General features: G+C 38.5%; 1 protein-coding gene across 2 annotated transcripts; it reads left to right on the top strand.

The window, feature by feature from the left end:
* Positions 1-779: 779 nt before the first annotated feature.
* LOC145785662 (kelch-like protein 26) lies at positions 780-27009 on the top strand. 2 transcript variants are annotated; one of them, XM_082597347.1, is made up of 12 exons: positions 780-1002; positions 2356-2506; positions 2811-2975; positions 3513-3714; positions 13552-13693; positions 15103-15302; positions 16110-16240; positions 17118-17261; positions 17518-17648; positions 20589-20833; positions 25423-25646; positions 26144-27009. In XM_082597347.1, exons 1-12 carry the CDS (start codon positions 928-930, stop codon positions 26302-26304), a joined length of 1971 nt encoding a protein of 656 aa, XP_082453473.1. In that variant the 5' UTR covers positions 780-927; the 3' UTR covers positions 26305-27009. The 2 variants fall into 2 exon arrangements, with proteins under 2 accessions (XP_082453473.1, XP_082453474.1); XM_082597348.1 differs by having other exon boundaries at positions 872-1010; positions 26144-27008.
* The last annotated feature ends 664 nt before the right edge of the window (positions 27010-27673 follow it).

The following is a 27673-nucleotide window of genomic DNA, read 5'->3' as shown; positions in this document are numbered from 1 at the left end:
AATGGTCAAATGATTTCTCCTTTGATTTTTTCATACATTGTTTCTATGAAAAAATCTCCAAAAGCCAGTCATTTTTTTACTTTATATTGGGTTTTGACGAGGGTTTTGACGCTGGGTCGGTTACCGAGATTGGCAGAGTGAAGTTTTCCGATTGTTGCTAAAGTCTTGTTTCCAGGACATTATTCCATCCACCATATGAAGCTGAATAGAGAGCAGTCCTTGAAATGCGTTGCTCAAGCGCACACCCCGAGAGCCAAACCACCGCCGCTTGATCTTGAGAGAGAGAGAGAGAAACTTTAATTTCATATGTTGCGAGAATAGTAGGCTATACGGTATAAATATAAACAATGTGAATAAAGTAGCACCATAACAATCTAGATTCCACAACAGACAGGAAACAGCGAAAGACTATATTGGTATTCGCGTTCACCGCTTCCTGTGTTTTTAATATAATAAATGTCAAGCATCGGCGTGCAAAGGTCAACGAGCGAACACATTCCTAATTTCTTCCTAAAACTATTCTTAGTTACACGGAAACTATTCCATAGGATCTTAGACTTGGACTTCGTTTATGAATGCATAAAAGCATATTTTTTATCAACAAATGATTTAATTGTTACATCACATTACAAAAATGATACGAATACTCAAAAAATGATAAATTTGTAATCCACGTAATGAACAGTCTTTGCTGCCTCTATCATGGAGCTTGGTGATCGGTCAAAGTCGTTAGGACAATGGAGAAATTGTACTTCTGTAAGCCACAAACATTGCGTCAAAAGCTGGCGCAACTTGGTGCGGTTGTGGAAAGCACAAAAGCTCTGTGATGTGACCATCAACGTGAAAGGAGAAGAGTTTCATTGTCATTCGATTGTTCCCGCCTCGGTTAGTGCTTTCTTCCGCAATGCCTTCGTTAAAAAGCAAGCCATGTCGGTGCAAACGTCGATGCTCTGCGAGAAGGAAATCATTGTAGATTTTATGAGCAGTGAATTGTTCTCACAGGTGAGAAGGTTGGTACAGATATCTTTTTTTTTATTTGTTGTTTAATTTTGTTTAAACTTGCAAAGTTTCAAGTTGCTTGCAAAAACACATTCTTGATTGACAGAAACAAGCTCATTGAATCATGACACAATATAGCCTAAGTTAGTTACAGCTGTAAGCACCTGTTAAAAACTATTTTGTTGTTACATCTGCAAAACATTTGTAAAATATGTATTTTAATTATACTTCATTAGTAGGATTGGTCATCTGGCAAAATCCCGATTCCTCGATTTTAGCGATTTTTTTAATTGCGATGAGTTATTGGAATTATCTTTGAAGTTCAATAAAATTTGCACGGAAAAAAAGACTGTATACCTTAAAACAATTGTATACCTTAAAACAATTGTATACCTTAAAATAATTGTACACTTATTTATACGTCCAAGTCCGCCCGACTAGCTCAAGTTGATCGCCAATTTCGTGCATGAAGAAACCGCACGATTGAGCGGCGCTGGTTCGGCTCTCGGGATGTGCGCTTCAGCAGTGCCGGTCTTTGAGGTGTGCAAACCGTGCGATCGCACAGGGCCCGCAAATTAGGGGGCCCGCAATTTACTCAGAAAATGCAGTAATTTTCTGTCATCTCCAATGTAATAATCTGGCAAAAACAGCAATCAACCTATGGCTCTAAAACAAAGTTTGTCTAATTTTTAACGATGCAACAAAGAGCGAGTTTTGCCAATAGCAAACATTCAAATATCTCAGCCAGGAATTAATTAGCAACAAGAAAACATAAAGACTCCGCTTTATTTCCGAAAAATTCCGAAGAAAACATGATCTTATCCTTTTGCTATGCCACCGCACAGCACCATTTTACAGTAATATTCATACCCACAATTTTGTTGAACATGCTCTCAGAATGCACCAAATTCAAAGTAACTTTTCAAAATTTTCTGGGGGAGGCCTTTCAGATCCCCCGCCGCTGGGTGTCGCCTTCGGCAAACACGCCGTCAGGCATCGCCCGCCGGCCGTCAAAACCCAAATCCCCTTTCAAAATACCTAGTTACGTACGCTACTGAATTGGAATTGGATCATTGTCATTGGGACCCACAAAGCATATTCCGCACAGGGCCCGAAATACCTTAAGACCGGCACTGGCTTCAGCAACGCATTTCAAGGACTACCCTCCATTCAATGGCAACTAGTGGATAGAATAATGTATCGAAAACTTCATTTTGTTAATCTTTGTTAATCTCGGGTAATAGTCAGTGGTCCAAAACCTCTGCAAGTGCGTTATGTAAAACTGCAAGAATTATGCTTTCAAAGGAGCTCTCTTTGTCCAATGATGGAGTTCTCATGTCACGTAATCACTTTCAGGTCTTGCACTTCATGTACACAGCCGATATCCGAATCAAACCGGATTCGGCTCGACCTTTGATACTTGCGGCTGGCCGGTTGGAAATGCAAACTATGGTTGACGCCATCATGCGGCAGGTTTTGGATTGGGAGTTGGCAATGACTCAAAGCGGTGAAACATTTTCTTATAAAATATGTCACTTCATTGCAAGAGTAGCATGCGTTAGTTTCAGTTTCTGAGTGTGGCATGAAAACAAGTTTTGTTCAGTTCATTTAATTTTATTGACAATCACAAACAGTGAGAAAATTTGGAAAGGACGTTGATTCGACACCGCTCCAGAGCACGCGATTGTTCCCAGTTTTCTGTTGAGTTGCACCTGTGATGCATGTTGTTGCAATAAAGACAAAAATTAATTCCTTTAAATTATTAAATCTTTGAAAATTAAAAACAATGCTAAAGAATTTTTCTTTCACAGGCAATGCAAAAAGAAGTGGTAATTACACTTATAACGATGTTTGCATCAAGAAGAGACTGACTGATCTTCAAAAGCAGCCACATTACAACAATGCCAAAGTACAGGAAGCGCATCTTCAGAGACAGAAGGAATTAAATAAAATGAACGCTGACAGAAAGGACACTCGTTAGTATTCTGTCAAGCTTTGTATTTTTGCCTTAAGTCATCATTGTGCATTTTTATCTTAATTCATTTGACATACATGCAGTATCAGCTAATTTCAACAATATACAAATGAACAAGAAAAAGCTTCTCTAAGTAGATATCTGTATTTTTCTTGTTCTTTAGTCAAACAATTGTAACACTAACAGCAACTGCTGGAAAACCGCTGCCACGTGCTGCCATTAAGTGTTGTCATAAAGTGCTGCCATAAGTTCTGGCTGGCTTGTAATGTATAAGTAAAAATACCAAGGATTTCTCCATGGCCAAGGTGGCCAAGGTGACCAGCCACCTTGCCATGGAGAAATCTCTGCACCATTTAAAAAAAATTCTTTGCATGTAAACTTTATTGCTTCATGAACGCACCAACTAGCTATAAATGGAATTAAAGTGAAATTCTGTTGTAAAAGTTTAGTCTCAAACTGACATTTGCATATAGTCCGATGATGATGTGAAGGGAAAGAGATGTCGTTCTCTTCATGATCAATCTTTCATTATTTGTAGTTTGTTGTGGAGAATTGAGTGAAGAGGACATGGATGAAATAAAGAACCCAGGACACGGCTGGAAGCTGCCCAGAGACAAGAGCCTCACTGTCACTGGGATCATGGATGAACTCCGTCTCCAAGGTGACTTAGTAACCATGGGCAACGTACAAGTATTTGCTGCAAGGCACTTTGCTGAGGTTGTGGAAACACTTTCGTTTCTGTAAGTAACAAGTTTGATGTTAAGTAACTTACTATAACGTACAGTTCATAGATTAATAGTTAGACACAAACTTTAACTAAATAATTTTATTCCATTTTTCAATGCTTTGCCTTTTAGTCAAATTGATATTGCCGTTGTCATAGGATAGGCTGACAACAATAAAATTGTAAGACGCAATTTTAATCTTCAGATCTCGTTTTTTTTGTAATCTTTATCCCACCAAGATTCATGTTGTTCAATTAATACAATGGCTTGTTTTTGTTTGGCATCCCATTATATCAAACAGATAAAATAGTCCTATATAGCAATTGCACTAGAGATCGATGTTTCAGAAAATGACAGCTCAAAAATCTAAGTAACTAATCTATCGTTGTCTCCTACTGTCGATTAACCCTATCTTAATACGACACGGAGTCTAATGAGGACGCCCCACTCTAATCGTGAAATATTTCACAGAAGGAAATATGCTAGAAATGTGAAATTTCTTGACTTTTAGTTTTTATTCTTTGCGAATTTTCTAAACCTACACTGGTATTTTTTTCTACCTTTAAACATTTTGTCCCAGGTGGCTAGACATTTTCACGAAACTGCCTGCATTATAGCAGTTAATTGTCGTGGAAAGTTTTTCTCCCGCTGTGTGATCCAATTATCCAATATATCGTTTTAGGACATTCATTCTAATCCTACCCCGAGGCGTTGCTTCGCCGCAAAAGCGTAAAATAGGATTGTGGGGTTTTAATTACAATCTTGTGTGTGTTCGAACAATGCCCATAGAATTGCGACTGCTTTCCACATTTCGCTGCTTTCCAGATAGAATAAACAAGTTTTATTCCGTTAGTCTGTTTCTGATTTTTTTAGTCCATACATTTCTACGTTGAATCAACGTAAAATGCTTGATCATTATTGTAACAATATGTTGCTTACTTTGATTGTAGCCTATCGCCCAAACTACAAATCAAACATTACGATTTTTTCTTTTTATGTGCTCTACCCTTGTTCGACGACATTGCCGAAGTAATAAATACGCTTGTTTCTTAGAAGATGCTGAAGCCCATATTTAATTATTTTTGATTTGATTCTTTTTGATGCATGTAGGCTAGTACTCCCACAATCATAACAAAATTGCACGATCATTGACTTCCAAACGCATTATCGTACCTTAGATTCTTGTAAGTATATTCACTTATATTTATCTCGTAGAGCGTCGATACAATATAATATAACACCTGTCATGCTACATACATAACGTGTTTTGCCAACAACATGGTGTAATGAATTCTAGGTCATTGATTTTGGTCGTGATATCATAGCGTCGCTAAAATGAAGAAAGAGAGGTATACACTTCAAGCGGTCCCATCATTGCTAAAAATCAGTATACGCTTCACATATTTGTGTAATCGGTTGTAACCGTCACATTATGCCAATTTACTGTCATTCAACCTATTTAGGCAAATATAGATGAGTTTATATCGGACAGAAAACAAAGTATCCTGGCTCATTTTAATTTCTATGCGCAAAACTTATAAACTTTACAGCTATTCTACGTCATTTTGATGTCTCATGGCACTTTGTTATTTATGAGATGAAGAATACTTTGAATAAGACACAAAGCATTCCTGATTATTGCGGCAAACTCTTGAATTACGTAAAATCGTAATGATGAATTCCTCTAAAGGTGCGATATAGATTATCTGCAACACGTTTGCAGTATATTTAGCTCTGGGAGTATTATGAGCAACTTGTCCAAACTGTCCGAGGTGGAATTTTCGCAAGGCAAACTGGACCAAGTTCACACTCCTGGTTGAAAAGAAAACCCGGCACCTCCCAGAACCAACTTCTGACGGACTGGAGAAGTCTTATAAAGCCTTCTGCAAAACCTTGCTCGTGGCAGCAAAGAAGTCCATCCCCCGTGGATTCCGTCGTCAATTTATACCATCATGGGACGAAGAATGCAACAAACGCTATGATGCGTTCCTGGCCTCAAAAACCAGTGAAGAGACATCCATGACTGCCACTGATCTGTTGGAACACCTCAACGTAAAACGCAAGCAGCGTTGGGAAGACACAGTGCAAGGCATCGACTTCACCCACTCAAGCAGAGCTGCATGGAAAACCTTCAATCGTCTTACAGGCCGTACCTCCAATCCTAAACGATGCCCTGTAACCGCTAACGCCATAGCACAACAGCTCCTAGCCAATGGCAAATGTAAAGTGGCAAACAAGAAGCACGCCCTTGCAGTGAAGCAGGAATGCAGCAGGCTCTGGAACGCCCCAAGCGCAGATGGCCATCTGTCAGCCCCCTTCAGCACCGGAGAACTTGCGTCTGCCATCAAACAAGTTAAAAGCGGGAAAGCACAAGGGCCCGATAACATCCCTCCAGAATTCTTGAGGCACTGTGGCTCCAAATGTCTGGCATGGTTGAAAAGGTTCTACTCTGCTTGCTTGACCCTCCAGGCCATACCTAAAATCTGGCGAAAAGCAACTGTAGTGGCAGTACCTAAACCAAACAAGCCAGCTGATGATCCCAAGAGCTATCGCCCAATATCACTACTCTGCGTCCCATACAAGATCCTGGAACGGCTCCTGCTAACTAGACTCGAGCCAGTTGTTGATCCCCAGCTACCAAAAGAACAAGCTGGATTTCGGCACGGACGCTGTACGACTCATCAAGCAGTCAAGCTGACCGAGGATATTGAGGAAAGTTTCGAGAAGGGCAACAAAGCAGGAGTAATCTTGGTAGACCTCACTGCTGCCTATGACACTGTGTGGCACCAAGGGCTAACCCTAAAGCTCCTCCGCATGATCCCAGACAAAAAGGTAGTGCGATTTCTCGCAAATATTCTGGCAAATCGGACCTTTCTGCTTAAGACGAGTGACGGGCAGTGCAGCCGGCCTCGTCGCTTAAAAAACGGTGTTCCGCAAGGATCATGCTTATCACCCCTACTATTTAACATCTACATTAGTGACATGCCAGAGACCACGTCACGCCAGTACGGCTATGCTGATGATCTGGCACTACTCAATTCTGACAAGTCCTGGCATGTGGTAGAGGAAGCACTTACAGATGACATGGCCCTAATCGCAGACTACCTGAAGCTGTGGATGCTGAAACTGAGCCTGGCAAAGACCACCGTCACACCTTTTCACCTTTGCAACATGGAATCAACGCGCCAATTGTCAGTCTCTCTCAACGGAAACCCACTCCCACACAACCCGTGTCCCACCTACCTAGGAGTGAAGCTCGACCGACAATTAACCTACAAACACCATGCTGAAGCCCTTCATGCTAAGCTATCAGCACGCAACAACTTGCTGAGATGCCTAGCTGGAACATCCTGGGGTGCTAGTACATCCACACTCCGTACAAGTGCTCTTGCACTTGTTTACAGCACCTCCGAATACGCTTCCCCCACTTGGTGCCGCAGCGTACACACTTCCAAAATTGACACTGCCCTCAACACCACCATGAGAATAATCACCGGTTGCCTGCTTCCAACTCCCACTGACTTTCTGCCGGTACTATCAGGCATCGCCCCAGGTAGACTTCGTAGGGAAAACCACGTACACAGCCTGGTCCTACAAGCTATGTCAAGGGATGACCACCTCCTCAACCAGATTGTCCTAAACTCGCACTCCCAAAAGCCCCAGCGCTTGAAATCTCGACGCCCGTTCTCCCGACATGCTGCAGCTATCTGCAAATCGAACTTCCACATTTCCGAAGTTTGGAACCGTGAATGGAGAGAAGTTGCGAGACCAACCCAACTCGCAGTCCTTCCCAATACCAACACCCCACCTGGAGCAGAACTACCCCGGAAGGAATGGGTGAAGCTCAATCGCCTGCGGACTGGAGTGGGCCGTTTCAGCAGCAACATGTTCCAGTGGGGCCTCGCCGATTCACCATCTTGTGCGTGTGGCTCAGATTTTCAAACTGCACACCACATTATCTATCAATGTCCTGTATACCGACCACAAGATAGACATGTGGACCTAACAATGCTCGATGAATACACAATCCATTGGCTGCTGTGCCTGGATGTAACAACGTGATCTGTGGCGGCCTCAAACGCAAGAAGAAGAACTGTCCAAATAAAACGACATCTATACGATATGTTAGTGTGCTAAATACCAACGTTGCGTACAGGAGTAATGTAGAAATGCACATAATACCATGGCGATATTACAAGTCAGGTTACATCATTACATGAAAAAATATGTTTTATGGCCCAATTAATTTGATCTTGAAAAGGCCAGAAGTAAAGTAATAAACTTCGGAGCATAACCGTAGGATTTAGACTAGAGGAAATTCGGAGAATAACTATCAAAGCTGACACATTAGCGAACATTTTATTCAAACGTTTCGAAAACTGCTGTTTTTATCGTCAGTGAAAAGTAAGAATGAAGCTATGTTTTTACAATGGCAAAATCGAGCGAAAAAAATGCGATACAGTAGTTGAGTCACCTCGGCTAGCAAAATCAGTCACTCAACAACGAGTCAACGTCTGTCAACGTTGAATCAATGCAAACGGCTGACTCCGCCAGCAAGGGACAGTATAGAGGTCTGGGCAGTTCATATTACATTAGCACAAGAAAAACTTTTAATCCGGCGTCTGAATAATTGTAATGAATGTCTGCTCCCCCCTCCAATTATTGTAAATTTAACTTCTTCATTTCTCAGAACACGAACAATTAAAGAAAAAAAATTTTCTCACACCCTATGTTGAATTTATTTTTCTGGCAAAATGTAGTCATTTTGTTTGAGCAAGTGGCCCGTGTGTACCTTATAATACAGTTCAAAATCATGGCTTCGAATGTGTATTATGATGCAAGGCAAGCGGCAGATTTATTAGCAACCGAAGATGAAAGAGATGCAAATTTTTCGGATGGTGTTGATTTGCCTCTATCTGATGGTGAAGATGATCCGCTAACATCTGACGAGAGTAGCGAAGATGAGGTCGTGACCGTCAGACATGGGCAGTCCCAACGTCGTAGGAACCATGCCGTCAAATCATTAGATAGTGCCTTGGATGAAAAAAATTACCATACATTGCCTGACCAGGAAGAGGAGCGAATTTCGGTGGTTGTTGACCAAAGAAGTAAAGAGAAGGTTGTTTGGAGTACTAAGCAACCATCAATAAGAGGAAGACAAAACTCTGCTAATGTGGTTCACAGTTTACCAGGAGTAAAGCGCGATTATCAATATGCAACGACGTCGTATGATGCATGGCGTTTCTTATTTACAGCAGAGATGATCTACATCATTGTTGCAAGCACCAACGCATGCATACGGGAGCGGCTATCGCGAATATCGGAGGCTCAACGAACATCTTGGCATGCTTCACATTTTCAGGAAACTGATGCCACGGAACTAGAAGCATTCATTGGATTGTGGTATATTAGAGCAGGGCTTCTCAAACTTTTTTGCTCTGCGGCCCCATTTTGAAAAATATATTTCTATGCGACCCCATTTATTTATTTATTTACATCAGACTCAACATGGTCCATTTTACAATCAAACATAAAATGTAGAAACAAAGCAGATACTCAACTCCGAAGAGCTGAGTTGCATTGTACCACATACAAAGATTGATAGTAACAGTCTGTTGGCATTATTTCATAAATTCATTGATTGGAAAACAAGTTACATCGTGTTACAAACTGGTATAATTTTTACGAATGAGAGCTTGAAAAGTTGTGGAGAGCTGAGTTGCATTGCACCACATACAAAGATTGATAGTAACAGTCTGTTGGCATTATTTCATAAATTCATTGATTGGAAAACAAGTTACATTGTGTTACAAACTGGTATAATTTTTACGAATGAGAGCTTGAAAAGTTGTGGTATTGTTATCAACGAATGCAGAGGTGATGCTGCGTCGTCTCCGCAGATTAAACAACATTCTGTAACAGTTATTGTATCCAACACGTAAGCGATTACTACTGGATGAAAGATAGTTGCACCATAGTTGACAGGCATATAAAGGCATACAATAGGAACGAAACAACACATTTTTAACAGCAATCGAACATTTGGAAAACCTTGCTTTTAACATGTTTCCAGCACAATACAACGACCGTAATTGTCGTTTCATGTCTTCATCATCGGATTGCAAGTCGTTAATTATTACTCCTAAATATTTCACTAGGTCTCAAAGCAGATACGTTTTTCATTTAAATATATGATCGGATTAAAGTCAAGTTTCAACATCTTGGATTTAAATAAAACACCAACAGTTTTGTTGCAATTAAAGTTTTGTTGCATTATGGGGACATCCACGTTAATGACATTAAAACGGATCATTTTGATCATTATATTTTCTTTTTCTTTCTGACTTATCAATTGTTTTCTTTGTGCTTGCAATTGTTACCGCATGAATCTACGGAACCTAACCACTGATCCATAGTCAATTAATCTTGTAACTGGTTCCTTCAGAAACTAGTTGATAAGCTACTCTGAAATCATAATGCGAGAGGTAAGGTTACTTTGGTCAGCACGTTACAGCAATGATAGCGTAACAATGCATCAATTGTTACGATTGATTATATTTTATCGTTCGACAGTTCGCACCGACGGTTGCGGTCAATCGACATCATGGCAAGACTACAACCCACCGGCACTAGAATTTCATTACGACCCCAAAATTTCATTACGCGACCCCATTTGGGGTCGCGACCCATAGTTTGAGAAGCCCTGTATTAGAGGACTACTCAAGCGAACATTTCACCGAATTAACCATTGCTTTTCACAGATATATGGACATCCTATATTTAGTGCGACAATGTCGTTAAACCGATTCAAATTTATGTCTGCAAATATTCGTTTTGATGATAAAGGCACAAGGGCCGATCGCTGGCAAAGTGACCGATTTACAGCAATCAGAACTTTTCCAATATTTTACTGGAAATTGTGAAAAGATTTTAATACCAGAAGACTTCCTTTCACTGGATGAGATTTTGTTTCCATCCGCGTTAGTGTGTCCTTCAGGCAATATAATAAAAATAAGCCTGCTAAATAGAATTTGTTGCTAAGAAGCATAAATAGTGCGCGTATGCCATACACCTATACGGTACCGCTATCGCTTATGCGGGTAAGCCAGTAGGTGTACCAGGACCACACTATCTGACTTCCACTATAGAATATGTGGAAACGTTGGTAGGCTACACAATTTGGACAGAGTTTCTTCGCTTCAAGAACGAAACATATCCCTTGATCGATTTTACACTTTACTTGATTTGGCAGAATGGCTTTGGAACAAAAACATAACTTTAGTTGGAACATGGCAAAGCAAGAAAAGGGGTTGGCGAGTAAAAATATCTCACTGATTGGGAAGCCTTCAGTACCAAAATTTACTGAGAGGAGTCGAGACCCCATATTACCGTTACGTCGTACGCAGTCAAACCAAAATCTAACGGTAAACGCAATGTTCTGGTCTTATCAACCATGCAGCTAATCCTTGGAGTAACCAAAGATGACGGAAAGAAAAAACCTGCAATAATGAAGCTCTGCGATTTTACCAAGGGTAGGACTGATGTCGTCGACCAGAAGATGCCATATTATAGAGTCAAGCCGAAGTCGCCAAAATGGACTGTGTCTGCATTTTCTTACATTTTAGACGTTGCGCGGGTCAATGCGATGACCATTAGTTACTTGAACCGCGAGTTGTCCTTATCACAAGCCAAGGGAGACGAAAAATTTGTGGAGGGGTGGCAGCTAGCCATGTCATTAGTCAAATCACACATGTCTAGACGTTTGGATGATGTACCTATTCTACGTGGGTCACTCCGCCATACAATGTCAACATTTTTGGGACGAAACCATAGATAAACAGCAAACTCAAATTTGCTATTGCCAGTGGTTTTCATAATGAAATAGCGGGTTATCATAAGATTTCTTATCATGTTATCGTTGAGCAGGGATTAGATATTTTAATCACAGTATTTGGCCATCACTGTTTTATTCGCAAGCGGGGTATTTTTCTATCTATAAATTGATCGGAATATTACTTGTGAAGTTGTGCGGTTCAATTTCATTACCATTAAACTTGACGATGCTAATTTACTACACTTGCAACACGGTTTGTTTTGTACAACATTTCGCACAAGTCATATTTTTTGTGACTGGAACTTCTTGTCTTCGAAGAATTTTGATAAGTCAATTTTTTCTCAATGCAATGACGAGCTGCATGTCTTCATTTTCAATAAACAGTGCCTGGATGACATTGTGTGTTTCCATTATCGCTGATAGGCATTACTTCCACAGATCAAATGTTTATACTATTTCAATGTCTGACGACGGTGAACCGCTGTAAAGCGGCCGATATTTCCTACAAAAGTTTTGCATAATAAAAAGCATTCATTAAAGAGGAATGCAATTTGAAACAAACGCATGACTTTCTTAGGTTGTATCGCAACACCGCTGAACGTTGTATCGACATAAGCAAAGTATCTATAAGCTGTTAGCACTCACAATGCCACGATAGGACATATCAAGCTGTGCTTATTTCTCTACGATGAGAATTGGGTCAGGACAAGAGCGGTAAACCAGAGTTGACCTTTCGCTGCTTGATATTTGAGCAAACAAATTATATGGTAGATTATAAATATTAGTGCAATTTCTTTGTAATGTAAAAACGCCCAAAAATGCCTTATATTTATGAGCAAAAGTCATTTTGTGTTTAGTTTAGCATTACTCTATGTTATAATTCAAAAATATGCGTTTGAACGGTCAATTTTGAAGCTATTTTCGGGAAATTAGAATAAAAACCGACTTTCTGACGTTTTTTGATCTCAAACACTTTATTTCAATAAATTTGTTGGGTAAAAGTTTAATTTCTATACGCACAATACACATGGCTATTATCTTGTAAAATATTTTGGCTCTGTGATTTTCATAGCTCCCGTTATTAGCGATTAATTAGCACGGGGCTAAAATAGCCCGTGTCGAACTTTCCGCGTACGAAAACAGCTCGTATTAAGATAGGGTTAAACAATTTGGGTGGAGAGGTTGCCGGAAAAGGGTGACTAATCCTCATACCCGTTGGTCGATGTTGCCTTACATGCAGGTAAGAGCTCCCAATCTTGGGTTACCCAGCGAAGGCAAGTCTACCCTTGTGTTCTGTTGATACAACTTATGTTTGTGGTACCGAAGTAAAGCAAAATCCCGAAAACGGATTTAGCTGCTTCGTGCCACATGGTTACTTTTTTCAACTATAAATAGACATGACGCAGCAACAACAGAACATTTAACAATATAAACAAACTAGGAAACCTTTTCAGCTATACATCCAGCCCTTATCAAGCCTTTAAAAATTGTTTTGCATTGAATACGCTACGAAATGTTAGAGAACATACGGTACAACACAAAAAGATGGTCTAAACATGTTTGCTCAGAGAAGAAGTGCCTAAGTAGAGCAAAACAAATTATTGTTTTCCTCTTTTAGATACCAATACCACAGGGTTGAGTATTACAACAATATATTTTACATATTTACAAATAGTTTAACAGTCAAACGTTTTCGGCTTAACTTAAGCCCTCATCAGGAATCTGAAAATATTTATAGAATTCCAATAAATTTAAACTTCTTGAAGGTAACTAACTAACTGACTATAAGCATCAAGAAACACACAGCGAGCAATAGTGTGGAAAAGATACAGACAGACGGAAAACAAATTACATTAGACCCTAGATTTTAGATACTGTACTTGACCCGTTGTGTTGCGTAACCTTTAAGTTATCATTTTGTATGTGAGCAAGGTAGTGCAATTCTCGAATATTCAGTGGTAGCCTACTGTAGCTACGTTGTTGCAACAAACGCCAAATAAAAGAGTTATCATCATTAGAGATGCTTCGGTACATTCACTGGCCTGCCTGCTGGATGATGATAGACTCAACATAGAAGAGTTCCAGGTTTTCAATGCTCTCTGCAAATGGTTGGAAGCCGATCAGACACACCTTGTTCACGCCCCTTACTTGCTTTCAAAGGTGAGAAACATCGGAAGAATTGACTGACAGTGTTTTGTTTTTGTTTCATCAATCAAGAGAAAAATTACGTAACACAGATGCGTTGGCTTGATAAACACCTACGCCTACCAGGTTGATTGTCTATGTGTTTAGATGCATTTGTGCTTAACTTTTTTTCCTATCAAACTATCGTATGTCACAAATTTCAAAACTCTTGATAGTCCTATACTGTTCTTTGATAGTTACGAAGCGGTGGTTTCCAACATTGTGTAGTCACTGACCAATTCCTAAACTATCAAGCCTGTGGATGCGGTACTTATGAAAGTGACCTTGGACAAAGGTTTAGCAAAACCGGTCTTACGTAATAGTTGTAGCCTATGCCTTTTAGTGCTAAAATTTTACTACTTTTTCTTTAAATCAATACATTTTTGTACCTCATAAAAACTTTTTACATACCTCTTTGTTGTATCCATGTTTACTCACGGGAGTCCAACATTTAAATTAAGTGGACGGGAAGGCAAGGAAGCCAATCTTCAAGCATGCCTTTAAGTGTCACGCAAAGATACAGTCGCATGTTGTTAAGCGGCGTCGAACCAAGGGTTTCACCACTTGTCAATGCAGCCGACTTCACATACGTTTTGAGGTCCGTACATTCTAGGTGGGATGGCGCAGCGGTGAAATGGCGCAGCGGGTAAGGCGCTCGCATTCTAATCACGCAATCCTGGTTCGACTCCCGCTTCTGCTGGTTGTTGACAAACACCGCTCACCTCTGCCCAGGGTATAATAAATTGGGTGGGCGTAATTGCTGAAGTAAAGGCGGTCGACAGACGGGAACTGGCCACCCTACTCTCCTTAGTGCCGAAAGCTTAGTATAATGAGAACCTTATCTTCTCATCCCACGATGCTTGGATTTAAGTATGGGACTCACCTTTACCTTTACATTCTAGGTTGGCAATCGCTGTTGTAAAGTTTATTTACACCATGCCTACCTCGTTCGCGCATTGTTGCTTTCACGCTCCATAGTATCAGTTTATACCGGAAAAGATAAGAATGCTTCCAACAATTTATTCTTTCTCACAAACTTTTTTTTAAATACTCGCTTTGCATTTGATAGCTTTACTTATGCATTGACACGATTGATACAACCCGACTGCGAATACTATGCACCCTTGCTAATGCATAACATAATCGTAATGTTTGCTGATAGGTCTCATCAACAAAAAGGGAGACCGTATTGTAATTATTATTATGCATATCAAACGCAAACTACTTCTCATTGTGTCCTAACCTTTGTTGGCACAAATATAGTTTCTGGCCTGAAGAAAAATAAGTTTGTCTTCATGTCACAAAGACATCGATGCAATATATTACAACGAATTTATGCCCTTACATGACTCAAATCTTATCCTCGCTATTATTGTTTTGTTCAGGTAAGATTGCAGTTGTTGTCACCCCAGCAATTGGCAGAGCACGTGGAAACAAAAGATTACTTGATGAGGAAGAAAAAATGTCGGGTGAATATTTTGGAAGCATTCAGATACCATTGTCTTCTCGCTCAGGGAGCTACTCCAGATATGACGCACACAATGGAAGCACCGCGAGGACAGAAGCCAAGGATAGGAACATTGAAGTAAGTCACATTTTTGTTCCATGCTAGTGATGATATTTGCAAGGAGCAAAAGCGTAGTCGAGGGGACGGGGTGGCAAAAGATACATTTGTTCTCCCGAATTATTTCAAATAAACATTTTAGCCTTTGTTAGCATCATAGCATTTTTAACAGAGTTTTATCGTAGATTTAGGCTGAAAGTACTCTCAGAATGCGTAATTTTGTGGTATTTTTTCAAACTTTTCTGGGGGAGACTCCCTAAACCCCCTCCAGGTGCTTCGCTGACTCGTTGCCGGGTTCAATGACTAGTGCAATACCGGTAATTCTTATTTGCCTTCCCCAACATTATGTGCTGGATACGCCTCTGGCGAGGAGATATATTGTGTTGTTAGGTTGCTTTGAACTGAGTATAAATTTACACTGGTCCGGGTCTACTCTAACCCCGACGGGTCAATACTAAGGTGCTACCCGCTGTATAAACTAGAAAAGTTAAGGGCTAAAGTTTATTATCAGCTTCATGAAAAAGTCTATGTTGGACGTTATTGAGTGTTTTTTTTTTCTTTTTTGAAACTGTTTAAAGTTAAACAATAAAAACGTATTTAATGCTTAATTCCAATCAAAGTGGACATGATCTACTCCATTAACAATTTTTAAGAAAGTTTAAAGTGGCACTTTAAAAATTGATAAACGTTATAATTTTTTGAAAATCATACCTATACAACTCTTTTTTTTAAACAAAAAACAAAGAATATGCATTTAACCACTTGTAGACTTCCATTCACTGCCAGGTGAGCTGTTTGCTCTATGACGTAATATATCCCGTGTTTTAGATGCTACGACTCAGATGATGACGAATGGGCAGTAGACGAAAATGGGGGCTTTGTCAAAAGAGAAAAGGATGCTCCATATTGCCCCATTCGACCTTGTTCTTGCTGTCCGGACTACATCTTGGCATCTGGAGGTTACTACGTTATACTGCACTGTTTGTGGCTTACATAAGTATCGCATGGATTGCTTTTATCTTTTGGCTATATGTGCATTATTTTAAACTGTCTAGGCTAATTAATATTTAAAAATTCATGCTATTTTATACAAGAAGCACTCTGACCAGAAAAGCGTAAGGTTTTTTCATCCTTCTTACATGTAATATATTTCCTCGGTATGTGTTTGACTTGCAATATTGATAGGCAAATAAACAATCTCCCTCTCTTGCCAGAGGTTTTTCTTTTCTGAACAGATTCTGTTTCTGTTGCTTTTCTTGCTGGGAGCAATATTTGTATGCAGCTACTGTACTTGCATCTTTTACTCTTTCATTCTGGGTTACGCAAAAGCGATGCTAGTCATTCATTTAAGCGGCCCAATAGCCAAATAAATGGACATATTTTGTTGATAAGAGTGTTAGTTTTTTGCTTTGTGTTTGCAGGTATTTTAAGATATTTAATATCAAAATACTTAATATTTGTCGTCAAAAATCAAAAAAGACTACAAAGGTACAAATTAATGCAAATATATTGTGATGTTGGCGTTTTAGATTCTACATAAATGCAAGATTCTTTCAACGAAGGTGCTAAGTTTTGTCAGTTGCTTTTTTCCTGTTAAGCAAAATTGGAGTTTCCACGTCATTGCTTACACTTGTTGTAAAAGAGGTTGTCCACTGTATGGTAATTTCTATGTATGAAGCATAAATAACAACGAATCTTTATGGTGCTAACTGCATTTTGTTCCACCTACAACTGACCTTTGATGATTTTTATCTGACTGCTGCATTTCTATTTCTATTACTTGGTAGGTTATGGTCAGTGATCTTGTCTAATTTTTTTTTTTTTAAATCGTGACAGGAATCGACACTAAACAGAAAGTTGCTTGTGATGGAGTGTATAAGTACGAGGAAAGAGAAAACAACTGGCTTCGATTTGCAAGAATGCCGCAACCTCGAAACCACCATGCTGCTGTTTACTGCAAAGGAGCACTGTACATACTAGGTAACTTTGCTTGCATGTTTCACAATCGTTGTGCTTTGTCAGGTGATTCTTTTTTAACAAGCAATGCTCTTAGAATGAAACATTTTAAACTTGATAGGAAAGTCCAGCTTTAATGGATATCTACATTGCATCACATTGGCTAATCTAAGAAGTTGACAAGTTGACAAAGTAAAAGGGTGAAAAAAGGAGATACTGCACATCTTCATATGTAAACCCAATTTTTTGTATGTATTCTTTTTCAAATGACCTTGTTTAGGGGGCTCGGATCCTTCGCTGACCGGCCCTGGAGCGGAAGTTTGCCCTATCTCTACTTGCCACCGACTTGGTCTTGGCTCCCTCAAGTGGTGTAAGATTGAGTCTATGTCTTCGCCGAGGATGTCGCTACAGGTATGAAATCCAACATTTCTAGATAAAAAGAATGAATTTCGTACTTGCTTCGGCAGTACATATACTAAAAAGAACGAACTTTTGTAGGCTAATTTCTCGGGCAGTCATTATGTTTTGTTTATCATAGCCAACAATTTAACATTTGAAAATCAAAACATAAATCATAAAACATGGATCCAAAATGCAAGAAATTTGATGCCAGAGGCTCAAATACAGATAATTATATTAAGAAAAGGAGCTGATCCCATCTTAAATCTCTATCAGATTGACCCATAAATGCCATAATGTAAGTGTTAAATTGGCCCAAGAGTTTTTGTTATAAATCCGCTTGTATCCTTTGTGGATTCTTCTTTTGTATCATGGGCATAGACACCTTAAATAGAAGGACTCGTAACTCGCAATCTAGGGTTTTTAAACTTGGGTCCCAAAATCTTAACACTATGTATGCGTAATTTGCGCAAATTGCGCAAACATAGGCCTAACTATGACTTACTGTAGGCTATTATGGCTAACTGTTGCTAAATCTATTGAAAATATCCACAACAATTGCAGTTAACGAGCAAGCAATGTTTGTCAATGAATTGCAGCACAAATAAATGGTTTGTGATGAAACAGTTGAATTAAGAAGTTGGTCAGCAGCGTAACGAAGTTTGAAACCGTCGAAAGCATGACAAAGAAATGTGAATTGCAACTAATTGCAACGCTTTTCACAAATTGCAACTGAGCACAATAAAGAACTCTCTTTCATGAAAGAGGCGAAAATGCATGTTGCACGCTGGCGTGATATTGAAGCACTCTACAATGAAGATCGTAAAACAGCATCCGTTTAACAAAGGTCACATACACAGCTGTGTAGTAGGGTGGAGTGAAAAAAACTTTTTATAAGATTTTTATTAGCTTGGGGTTGGAAAACTTGCCAATTACTACTAAAACTAATTGTGCAAATTTAGAATGTAATCTGACGAGAGCTTGATCAGCCACCAGCCACTTGAAAATTTACCATTGGGCCATTCCGTGTCAATTCACACAGTCAAGAAATTCAACCTATTCAATTTTTCTTAAATTTTACACACCTTTTCACTATCTTATATGATGAACACCTACGAAATTTGAGTGAAATTTATTGAGAAACACGAGAGTTATAAAGCATTTAGTTTGGGGGGGTCTGCCGAGGGGGCACAATTTTTTTACTTTTGGCCATGTTTGAGGTCCTATTACTGCTTAAGTAAATTAGGTAAGAACCTAACTTTTTTACAAGTGATAGTACTTCTGCCAAATATTGAAAAAATAGCATCGTTTGTATTGTCACTTTAAAAGGTCAAAGGTCATAGACATCCAAATGTGGCCGTTTCCAGCTCTCGGTTAAAATTTTCCAAAATTTTAACACCTTGCTAAGACCCTATTTTTGATTGGTTTTGGCTGAAATTTAATAGAAATGTTGTTTACAAGATTTTCTATGACTTTTCAGTGTAAATTTTTACTGGGGTCATGGGTAACCGGAATATTAAAAGGACCTCTTTTTTGCTTTTTGTCATTTCGACCCATGTTTCACATTAAATACCTTCCAACCCCTTTAATATTTTGTACTGAAATTTTCTCAGTTCATGGAGAATCCTGTAAACAACATTTCTACTAAATGTCAGCCAAAACCAATCAAAAACAGGGTCTTGGCAAGGTTAAGTTTGAAAAATTTTGACCGAGAGCTGGAAACGGCCACATTTGGATGTCTTTGACTTTTGACCTTTTAAAGTGACAACGTGAACGATGTTATTTTTTCAATATTTGGTAGAAGTACTATCACCTGTAAAAAAATTAGGTTCTTACCTAATTTACTTAAGCAGTAATAGGACCTCAAACATGGCCAAAAGTAAAAAAATTGTGCCCCCTCGGCAGACCCCTCCAAACTAAATGCTTTATAACTCTCGTGTTTCTCAATAAATTTCACTCAAACTTTGCAGGTGTTCATCATATAAGATAGTGAAAAGGTGTGTAAAATTTATATTAATTTAATTTTTGTTCCATTGACTTAAGTAAAAAAAAACACCCATTTTTGCCAAAATTGTAATATTTTTGAGACTAATAAGCTTCAAAAGACCTTTCATTGATATTTTAGAACAAAACAATTGTGAAAAATGAAATCCTTGCCCCCCAAAACTCTGTAAAAGACATCAAAAGCAAAGTTTTATGAATAATTTATACCACATTTTAGATGGACCCAAGTTTGGATTTGGGACCCAAGTTCCAAATACCGAGCATATCAGATACTAGTCCTTCTATTTAAGGTGTCTATCATGGGTCAAACCCCACAGATGTTTGTTGGTACATCGCCTATGCTCCTTAGAAACTAAATTGTGGTTACGTTTTCAGCATTCTACCTAGCCTACCTGCTTAGTCTATTTGAACTATCCAGTGATAGTTTGGTATTTGTTCCGTTCGATATGAGATTTATTTTCATTACGGTCGGCATGGTTACCTGGAGGACGGAGGAGGTGTGGTCGGGTTTGTCACGTTTTGCAGATTTTGACTACCGCGACTGTCTGACTCAAACTTCATAGCGTTTTGCTTTTTGTTCACTCGTAGTGATGTTTTGTTGCCTTGGGGAAGCAGTAAAATATGAGAAAAACTAAGTTAAAAAACTTCCAATCAAACTGTTAGCAAGTGGCTTACAGCCTGATTGAAATTTTCCGAACCCAATTGTCTTTGGTTTTCAAACCCTGGTGATGTTAAATGTTAAAATTCGACTTTTCACCTGGAGATGAAAGTAAAAACGACGTTTAAATATTAAATTCAGAAGATTTCTTTCAGAGATTTACCAAAAGTTGGCGAAATCTGAAAAAGTCTGTAGAATGTAACAAATCAGGTCGTACCTTGAGGTAGCCATTTGGTCGGCTAATTTACTTCTGACAGATTTCAATTGATTCGTGATTGCTTTGTCCGCAGGGTGCTTGTGTGGGTGAATTTATATACGCCATTGGAGGACAGGATCATAAGCAGAGAATCCTCAGAGATGTGGAGCGTTACTCTATTGAGCCCGGAGCTTGGGAGTATTCTGGCTCATTGTCCAGTGCTCGAGCAGGCATCGCTGTATGCAGGTTCAACAACAGACTTTGGGCCATAGGAGGTTATTGCCATAAGAGTGGGGTTGTGTTGGATGTAGTGGAAGCCTACGATGAAGAATATGGAGAGTGAGTGAATAAAGAACTTTACACAATGAAGCGTTTCACAGACAATTAATTTGCACAAACTAGATTTGAATAATCTTTTTCACTAAGTTCGAAGCGGTTTGCACGTCCAATCACGTGTGAAGATAGCCTATAAGTCAAATCTGTTGCGCTGTAATGTTGGAGTAGTGAATTTGCCTAGACAGTAGACAGGTGAAAAATTATGTGAAATGGTCATATCAGATTGGATACAAGTAGCCTAGTTCCGTAGCACTTTCGGCAACACGTTTGTTTAACACTTTGCTCCTCAAAGGGAGGCCGGATTTGGCCCCCCCCTCATATTTCCTTTAATTATTTGAAGCACAGTAACGCCATGCACTTGGTTTTTCTTGACTTTTCCTAAAATTGCCAGGCGGATCTGATGATATTAAATTTGATGCTAAAAGTTGTGTAGTTTTCTTGTAAATTCAAGATTTTGGTGAATTTTTGCTATTTCTAGCTAACTTCCAGCAAAGCGTGAAATGGATTACATTGCGATGACAAGCCATAAGCTCATAATTGCTTCGTGCATCGATATGCGCGAGCAGAGAGAAGCATTCTCTTGCTTTCTTTTGTTTGGTTTGACCTCAATAATACAAAGCGCGTTATTTCTTATGCTACAAAGAAAAGCCAGTGATCGCAAAGCTGTTAATTAGAAACAATAATAGCAAACGTTTTTTGCGTTATCAGCTCTACAAAGAAGAATAGCAATCCACGATCAAAATAGTAGACTATGGAGGCCACAAACTATTCAAAACAGTTGTTTCAAGCAGATAATATTCATTGACGAATAAAAAACGTTACAATAAGAAATCTTCTCTTGGATAAAGACACGAAAACTTGGTTTCGAAATAAACGTTCTATGGAAATGCTCTCATTGACAAAACTTGCAATTGAGGAAATGTATCACTGCAAATGCTTTTGGGAGAAGCCGGAGAAATAGCGTTTTTGCAAACAGTAATTGTGAGATACTCAAAATTATGAGATAGGCTTCATTTACACGTAGCAGCTAACTCGATGGCGTCCCTTCACTGATTTATGTCGCCTACTTGTTGTTATGTCCTGTATTTTTGTTTCACAGTGCACTGTGTTTTGTTCCAAAGAGCGCAAAATAAAGATGATAATGCTTCATCTACATTACAAAATATTTTGTAATGTAGGCCTACAAACAAAATGTACAATGTACACAATGTACATTACAAAATATTTTGTACTGTAGACGAGGCATAAAGTTAGGCGTCACATAAGACAAACAACAAATCAGCTTTCTTCATCATTGATTCAACATCTGAATACGTTGCGCCAATGTATAAGAGGCCGGCTATTGTGAAGACCCGCCATTTAGGCTATAAACGATCCGATTATACCAAAAGTGGGACAAACTAGTGGATCAAAGAATGAATAAACAATGCTGAGAAAACTAAATCTAAGTGACGAACAATACCGATGTCTTCATTTATCTTGGAAAAATGCTGCCCAAACTTATCAACAAAAAATACCGTAAATAACGGCAAGGATCCCGAAAGCAGAATTTGCTCAACTTTGGCATGAATTTAGTCAGACATCTACAGTAATAATTCCACACATACAATAACGGGCTCTCAACTGCTGTAAGATAACACGATGGTTCTGGTTCTGGGCGATTTGTGTAACAGTTTAGGGGAAGACACTACTTGAAATGATGCACCACACAAAAGATTTTCAATGAAGACTGAGTCTAAAAACCGATGTGGATTGTGCTGCACAATGACTTCAAGTTCAGGACAGACAAGGCACAAAAATATCACGATAAAAATAAAGACCTTGTGGGAGATTTTCGAGAATCATAACACGATGCAAATACCAAAAACGCATGGTTTGCATGCTGCTCTAAGCTGGCCGGCAACCACAAAGGTAGACAATACAGGCAGTTTATAATTCGATAACAGCGCAATAAACATTATAAATACGTAAACCGACAATTTTCTTTTACAAACGTTTTACGTCTAATAGTAAATTTTCCCTCAACAATTTTTTGTGAAGCACTTGCAAACCACGGTTTTATAAAATAATTCATCATTATTATTTTTTACTTCTCGGATATTGTAAAACGTCATCAGCAAAATCACAAAAAAAATTTCATTACTTCAATGTAGTAGGCCTAAGAATTTCTTATAGAATTGTAGCCACGTTGTTTCAACAAAGAAGCCATTTTTTAGCAATATAGAGTTATAGAAAATAATTTGCAATCATGCAAATGGTTGGAAAGAATCTAGGAAGTCTTCTCACAATCTGGCACAAAATGATTATGTTTATTGTATCTCTGTAAAATGTTTTACGACAAACTTTGAAGCTTCGTTATAATCATTTTTATCTTTGAAGTCAAAAGTTATTTTTTTTTTTTTGGCCAGAAACATAATCACTGCCTTGCTGATGTTGTCGATATTACGCGTATTTTTAGTGCTTCAAACAATAAGGACCCAGTCAGCAATCCAGTCCTTTTACATTGATTCAACATTTGTAAACGTTAAATTTATGTAGATTTGCTGACTGTGGGTTATTTCACATTTCCTTTGTTTACGCACGTTCCTCAATTCGCTGTTGCATTATTTCGACGCTGGCGGCAATTCGCTGTTGCATTATTTCGAATTGATTGACACAATCTTCAATAAAAAGTGAGCTTCGAACTTAGCTTTGTTGATATAAATGCTGTATTTTTTGTGGATGTAATTTATGAGTCATGTTTATAAACACCCGTAAGCGAAATGACTTATGATGTGGCCTGCATGATATTTGTGATGCGACTTGACACAAATCCACAATTTCAAAAGCACCTAATTTGAACTTAGAAATTTCAGATAATTTCAACAACTTGTTCAACTGTCTTCTCTCTACTAAAAATATTCATACTACAAACTCAATTGTAGACCTAAATACACAAACGAAGATGTAAACAGCTATTCAAGCAGGCTAAGGTGTTACTTATGAGAAATTTGGTTCCATAAAACTAGAAGCTAGCCATGAGTTTGGGAATGCATTAGTTTAGGATAAAAATGTAAGACAACAAACGCAGTTTTGTTTTTTTTTCAAATTCGTGTAACAATGTTACTTTGATTGTAACTATTTTAGAATCAGTGAGTAGCTTACAATAAGATTTGCTCGCAAGTCGTAAATTCTAATCAATGCAATGATTCGGCACACCGCACACACACTTCGTGCGTTCGATCGAGCTCTTTGTTATTCAGAAGTTTGCATGAAATCGGATTAGCACGGTAATTAAATAGCGGCAAGTTAAATCAAAATTGTCGTTTTTGGGTACCTTTGCAAAAATTGAAATATCAAGTTTAACATATAAAATTTTAAAATAATGACTTTTCAAACTTATATACAAATGATTTGCTTTCACACCAGTGCAACTTCTGTTCAAATAGCATCAGCGGATAACACGTAACAGCTGATTGAATTTGATCCAAAAACGGCCCCCCCTTGAGCAGTTAACTTCCAAAAAAACGTTGAAAAGCAAAGGGTTAACCCTCTCTTCGCTTGTCACGTAGTTAGTCATCCTGTACTTTTCTAAATCCCTGAAGTAATCTTAAACTAGGCCAAAATAGGACTGTTTTTAGATGAATTTACTTAGATAAAATTATTATGCTGCATGACAATTAGCGTAGGTATACTTTCTAAATGGTTTTTATTGGTCCAAACGCTTCAATACACTACTCAGACAGTATATCATATTATTATGATTGTTGGCAGTTGCTGTGTCTGCCGAGACTAGAAGCGGAAACAACGTAAAACTATAGGAAAAGTTAGGTAGGTTTTGCAACCCACCTGGTTGCAACAAACATTCACATGCAAAACAACGTGTGCTTTTTGTTAAATGAGTAAAAAAGCTTCCTAAATTATTTTTGCATCAGCCAAGAGCAGTTAGCTTCCTAAATTATCGTTGAAATTGTACATAAGCTGTTTTGTATTCTTTTGTTACAACAATAAATTATTTCTTTAACAATAAAAGAAATGTTTTGTTTTCTTGCATTAATTCTATGCCAAATATGCGAAGGTACAATTGTACCTATTCAGCTTGTTAAAGGTGTAAAAACAACGACCCCTATCTTTAAAACGTGTAGAGAATTTTTCTGAAATTTGTCCTACGCAATCAACTGTAACTTAAAAATGAAAAGATGTCAGAAAATTTCAGGTCAATGCGGCTTTCACTAAAATAGTTATCACAATTTAAAAACGCAATTATTACTATTTTACCTTTGCCGCCTGACAAAGGTTAAGCACAATTTTCATAGAAGGTTATGAATCTTATTCAGATTTAACTGACATTGTGCCCGAAGATAATGTCGCTACAATATTGGTTATGCCGCATACTTTCAGTTTTCTCCTCCATTGCTTTTAGAACTCACTTGTCGAAGATCGTTGTAGCCTATACGCTATGCTTGCATTAATAGTGATTTTGACAATCCACTTTATACACTGCACCAATTGAAATCACTTTCAACGACATTGATCCGATTGCTTATTGTCGTTGCTAATTATCTCAAAATAAACAAAAACAAAAAAGATGGTTCGCTCTTTGCTTGTTCCAGTTGGGAGCTGATGCCATCGCTCCGCTTTCCACGATGCTTCGCCAACGCGGCGGTTTGCAATCAGCACATCTATGTCCTTGGGGGAGCCTGGCTGGATGCGGAGATGGAATGCAGCAATTTCAGCAGCGTCTATGACGTCGACATCTACAACGAGACAAGCAAGGTCTGGGAGGGAATCACAGCTCTGAGGGTCGGGAGACACGACGCTGGACTTGCCGTTCTAGGTGAGAAGCAAACAAACTTATAGCGTTCAGTTCTTTTTAAAATGGTGAAAGACAATCTTTAGAACATACCAGTGATGTTGTTTTGATGACTACAAGTATAACACTAATTTTTGCGTTTTTTTTTCAACATATTGTTAAAAAGTCCAACGACCATACAATCATGTAATCGCCAGACAGTTAATCACGCGATGGTCCGGAAATTACTTTCTTTGATTTTCCTATGCATGTTAATAAACGTTTTTCGATATAGCTCTCCAGTAATAGGACGGGCTATTGTTATCGGAGATTTACTTTTGTTGGTCAAATATTATCAAGTTTTTAAAATCGCGGAGTATTTGCAAGTCTACGGATGAATAATTTTTAACCACTTATCATAAAATTTCGGAGACGTTCAATTGGGCTATAACTAACTTTGTGGATTGGAAACGAGTTTTGATTTTTGTGTAATTTTATTTAAGATAATTTTTTTACAAAGCTGAAAACATTTGAATTTTTAGGTCCTCGAATTTACATAATTGGCGGCAAACACTGTGATGATGGCGCAATCAAGAATCTTGACACGGTTGAATGCTTCGACGTAGAGAAAGATGATTGGATAGATGGAATCACACCTCTTCCCCTCCCACTATTAGGACCTGCAATAACTTATACAAACTAAGTATAATTTGACTAATCATGATTGTGTATCCCCACCACAACTTTGTATTGAGTGATTTTGTAAGGATACGCTGCAGAGTAGGCCAACGGTATCGATGCCAGCCAATCAAACGTGAGTCGGTCAGTTTGTGGTGTGAAAGGTTCATCAAACCAAACGCCACCTTTCTTAACCTACAAAACGTTTTTAAGTCAATAGCTAAAAATACAGAACCACGATGTTTTTATTCAATATAGGCCTATCTCTAACTTCACAATGCGCATGGCCTACAGTTATTCATTTTTTTTTCATACATGGACGTTTTTCTTTCTGTCAGCATCATCATGTGCCGTCACCAAGCCGATTGTTGGCTGTCGTTTGCTTCCATACGTCACGTTTCTCAACTATTTTTTTGCTTCTTCTATCCATTACAAGTCAACCCATTGGCCATTGTTTCACATCATCTCCCCAAGTTCGTCTCTTCCTTCCCCTGCACCTCCTTCCTTCCACCATACCTTCAGTAACCAATTGATGTAGCTGTCCTGCCGATCCTCTCAAAATACGCCTGGCAAATTTCATTTTTTGTTTTGCTAAATCGTTTGCCCATACACTGTACAGTATCTTGCACTTTACTTTTCTTATGCTTCGTTTGTAATGTTTGTCTAATAATTTTAACATTTTTCTGTAGCAGCACACTTGCAAAGAATTTATTTTTTTTTGTGACATTCTTTGAACTTTTTCTATACTTAGCGCTAAACATTGGATTTGAACAAATGACGCATAGCCTAATATTTGTTTTTATAACAAACTGCTGAACTTTTTGAAAATACAACTATGGACCATGAGTTTATAACCTACCTATTGCCAGTCCTTGTTTATGACGCAATGCACCAGTGAGGAACATTAGTACAACTGCTCACATTACTTTGACCAGAGTTGCTATGCTGGAACTAGTATCCTTGAGTGAAACTACAATTATCTGGCTCAACCTAAGAGCCACGAAACACATGGAGGTTTACACGTTGACATGTTTTATTTTTTATAGTATTTAACCTTATCTTAATACGACACGGGGTCAAATGAGGACGCCCCACTCTAGTAGTGAAATATTTCACAGAAGGAAATGTGCTAGAAATGTGAAATTTCTTGACTTTTAGTTTTTATTCCTTGCGAATTTTTTAAACCTAAACTGGTCTTTTTTCTACCTTTCTGCCCTTCACAATAAGCATTTTGTCCCAGGTGGCTAGACATTTTCATGAAACTGCCTACATTACAGCAGTTAATTGTCGTGGGAAGTTTTTCTCCCGCTGTGTGATCCAATTATCCAATATATCGTTTCAGGACATTCGTTCTAATCCTACCCCGAGGCATTGCTTTGCCGCAAAAGCGTAAA

This window comes from Aplidium turbinatum, chromosome 16 (genome assembly GCF_918807975.1).
Source record: "Aplidium turbinatum chromosome 16, kaAplTurb1.1, whole genome shotgun sequence".
In the NCBI taxonomy this organism is placed as follows: domain Eukaryota; kingdom Metazoa; phylum Chordata; class Ascidiacea; order Aplousobranchia; family Polyclinidae; genus Aplidium; species Aplidium turbinatum.
Note: the sequence above shows the minus strand (reverse complement) of the source record. Positions and strands in the feature narration are given on the sequence as shown.

Bases quoted from the DNA above. Each gene is read 5' to 3' on its own strand.
- LOC145785662 (XM_082597347.1), top strand. From the start codon at position 928: ATGTCGGTGCAAACGTCGATGCTCTGCGAGAAGGAAATCATTGTAGAT. The intron at 16,241-17,117 runs GTTACTACGTTA...AAATCGTGACAG, and splicing joins CTACATCTTGGCATCTGGAG to GAATCGACACTAAACAGAAA. The intron at 17,649-20,588 runs GTATGAAATCCA...CTTTGTCCGCAG, and splicing joins CGCCGAGGATGTCGCTACAG to GGTGCTTGTGTGGGTGAATT.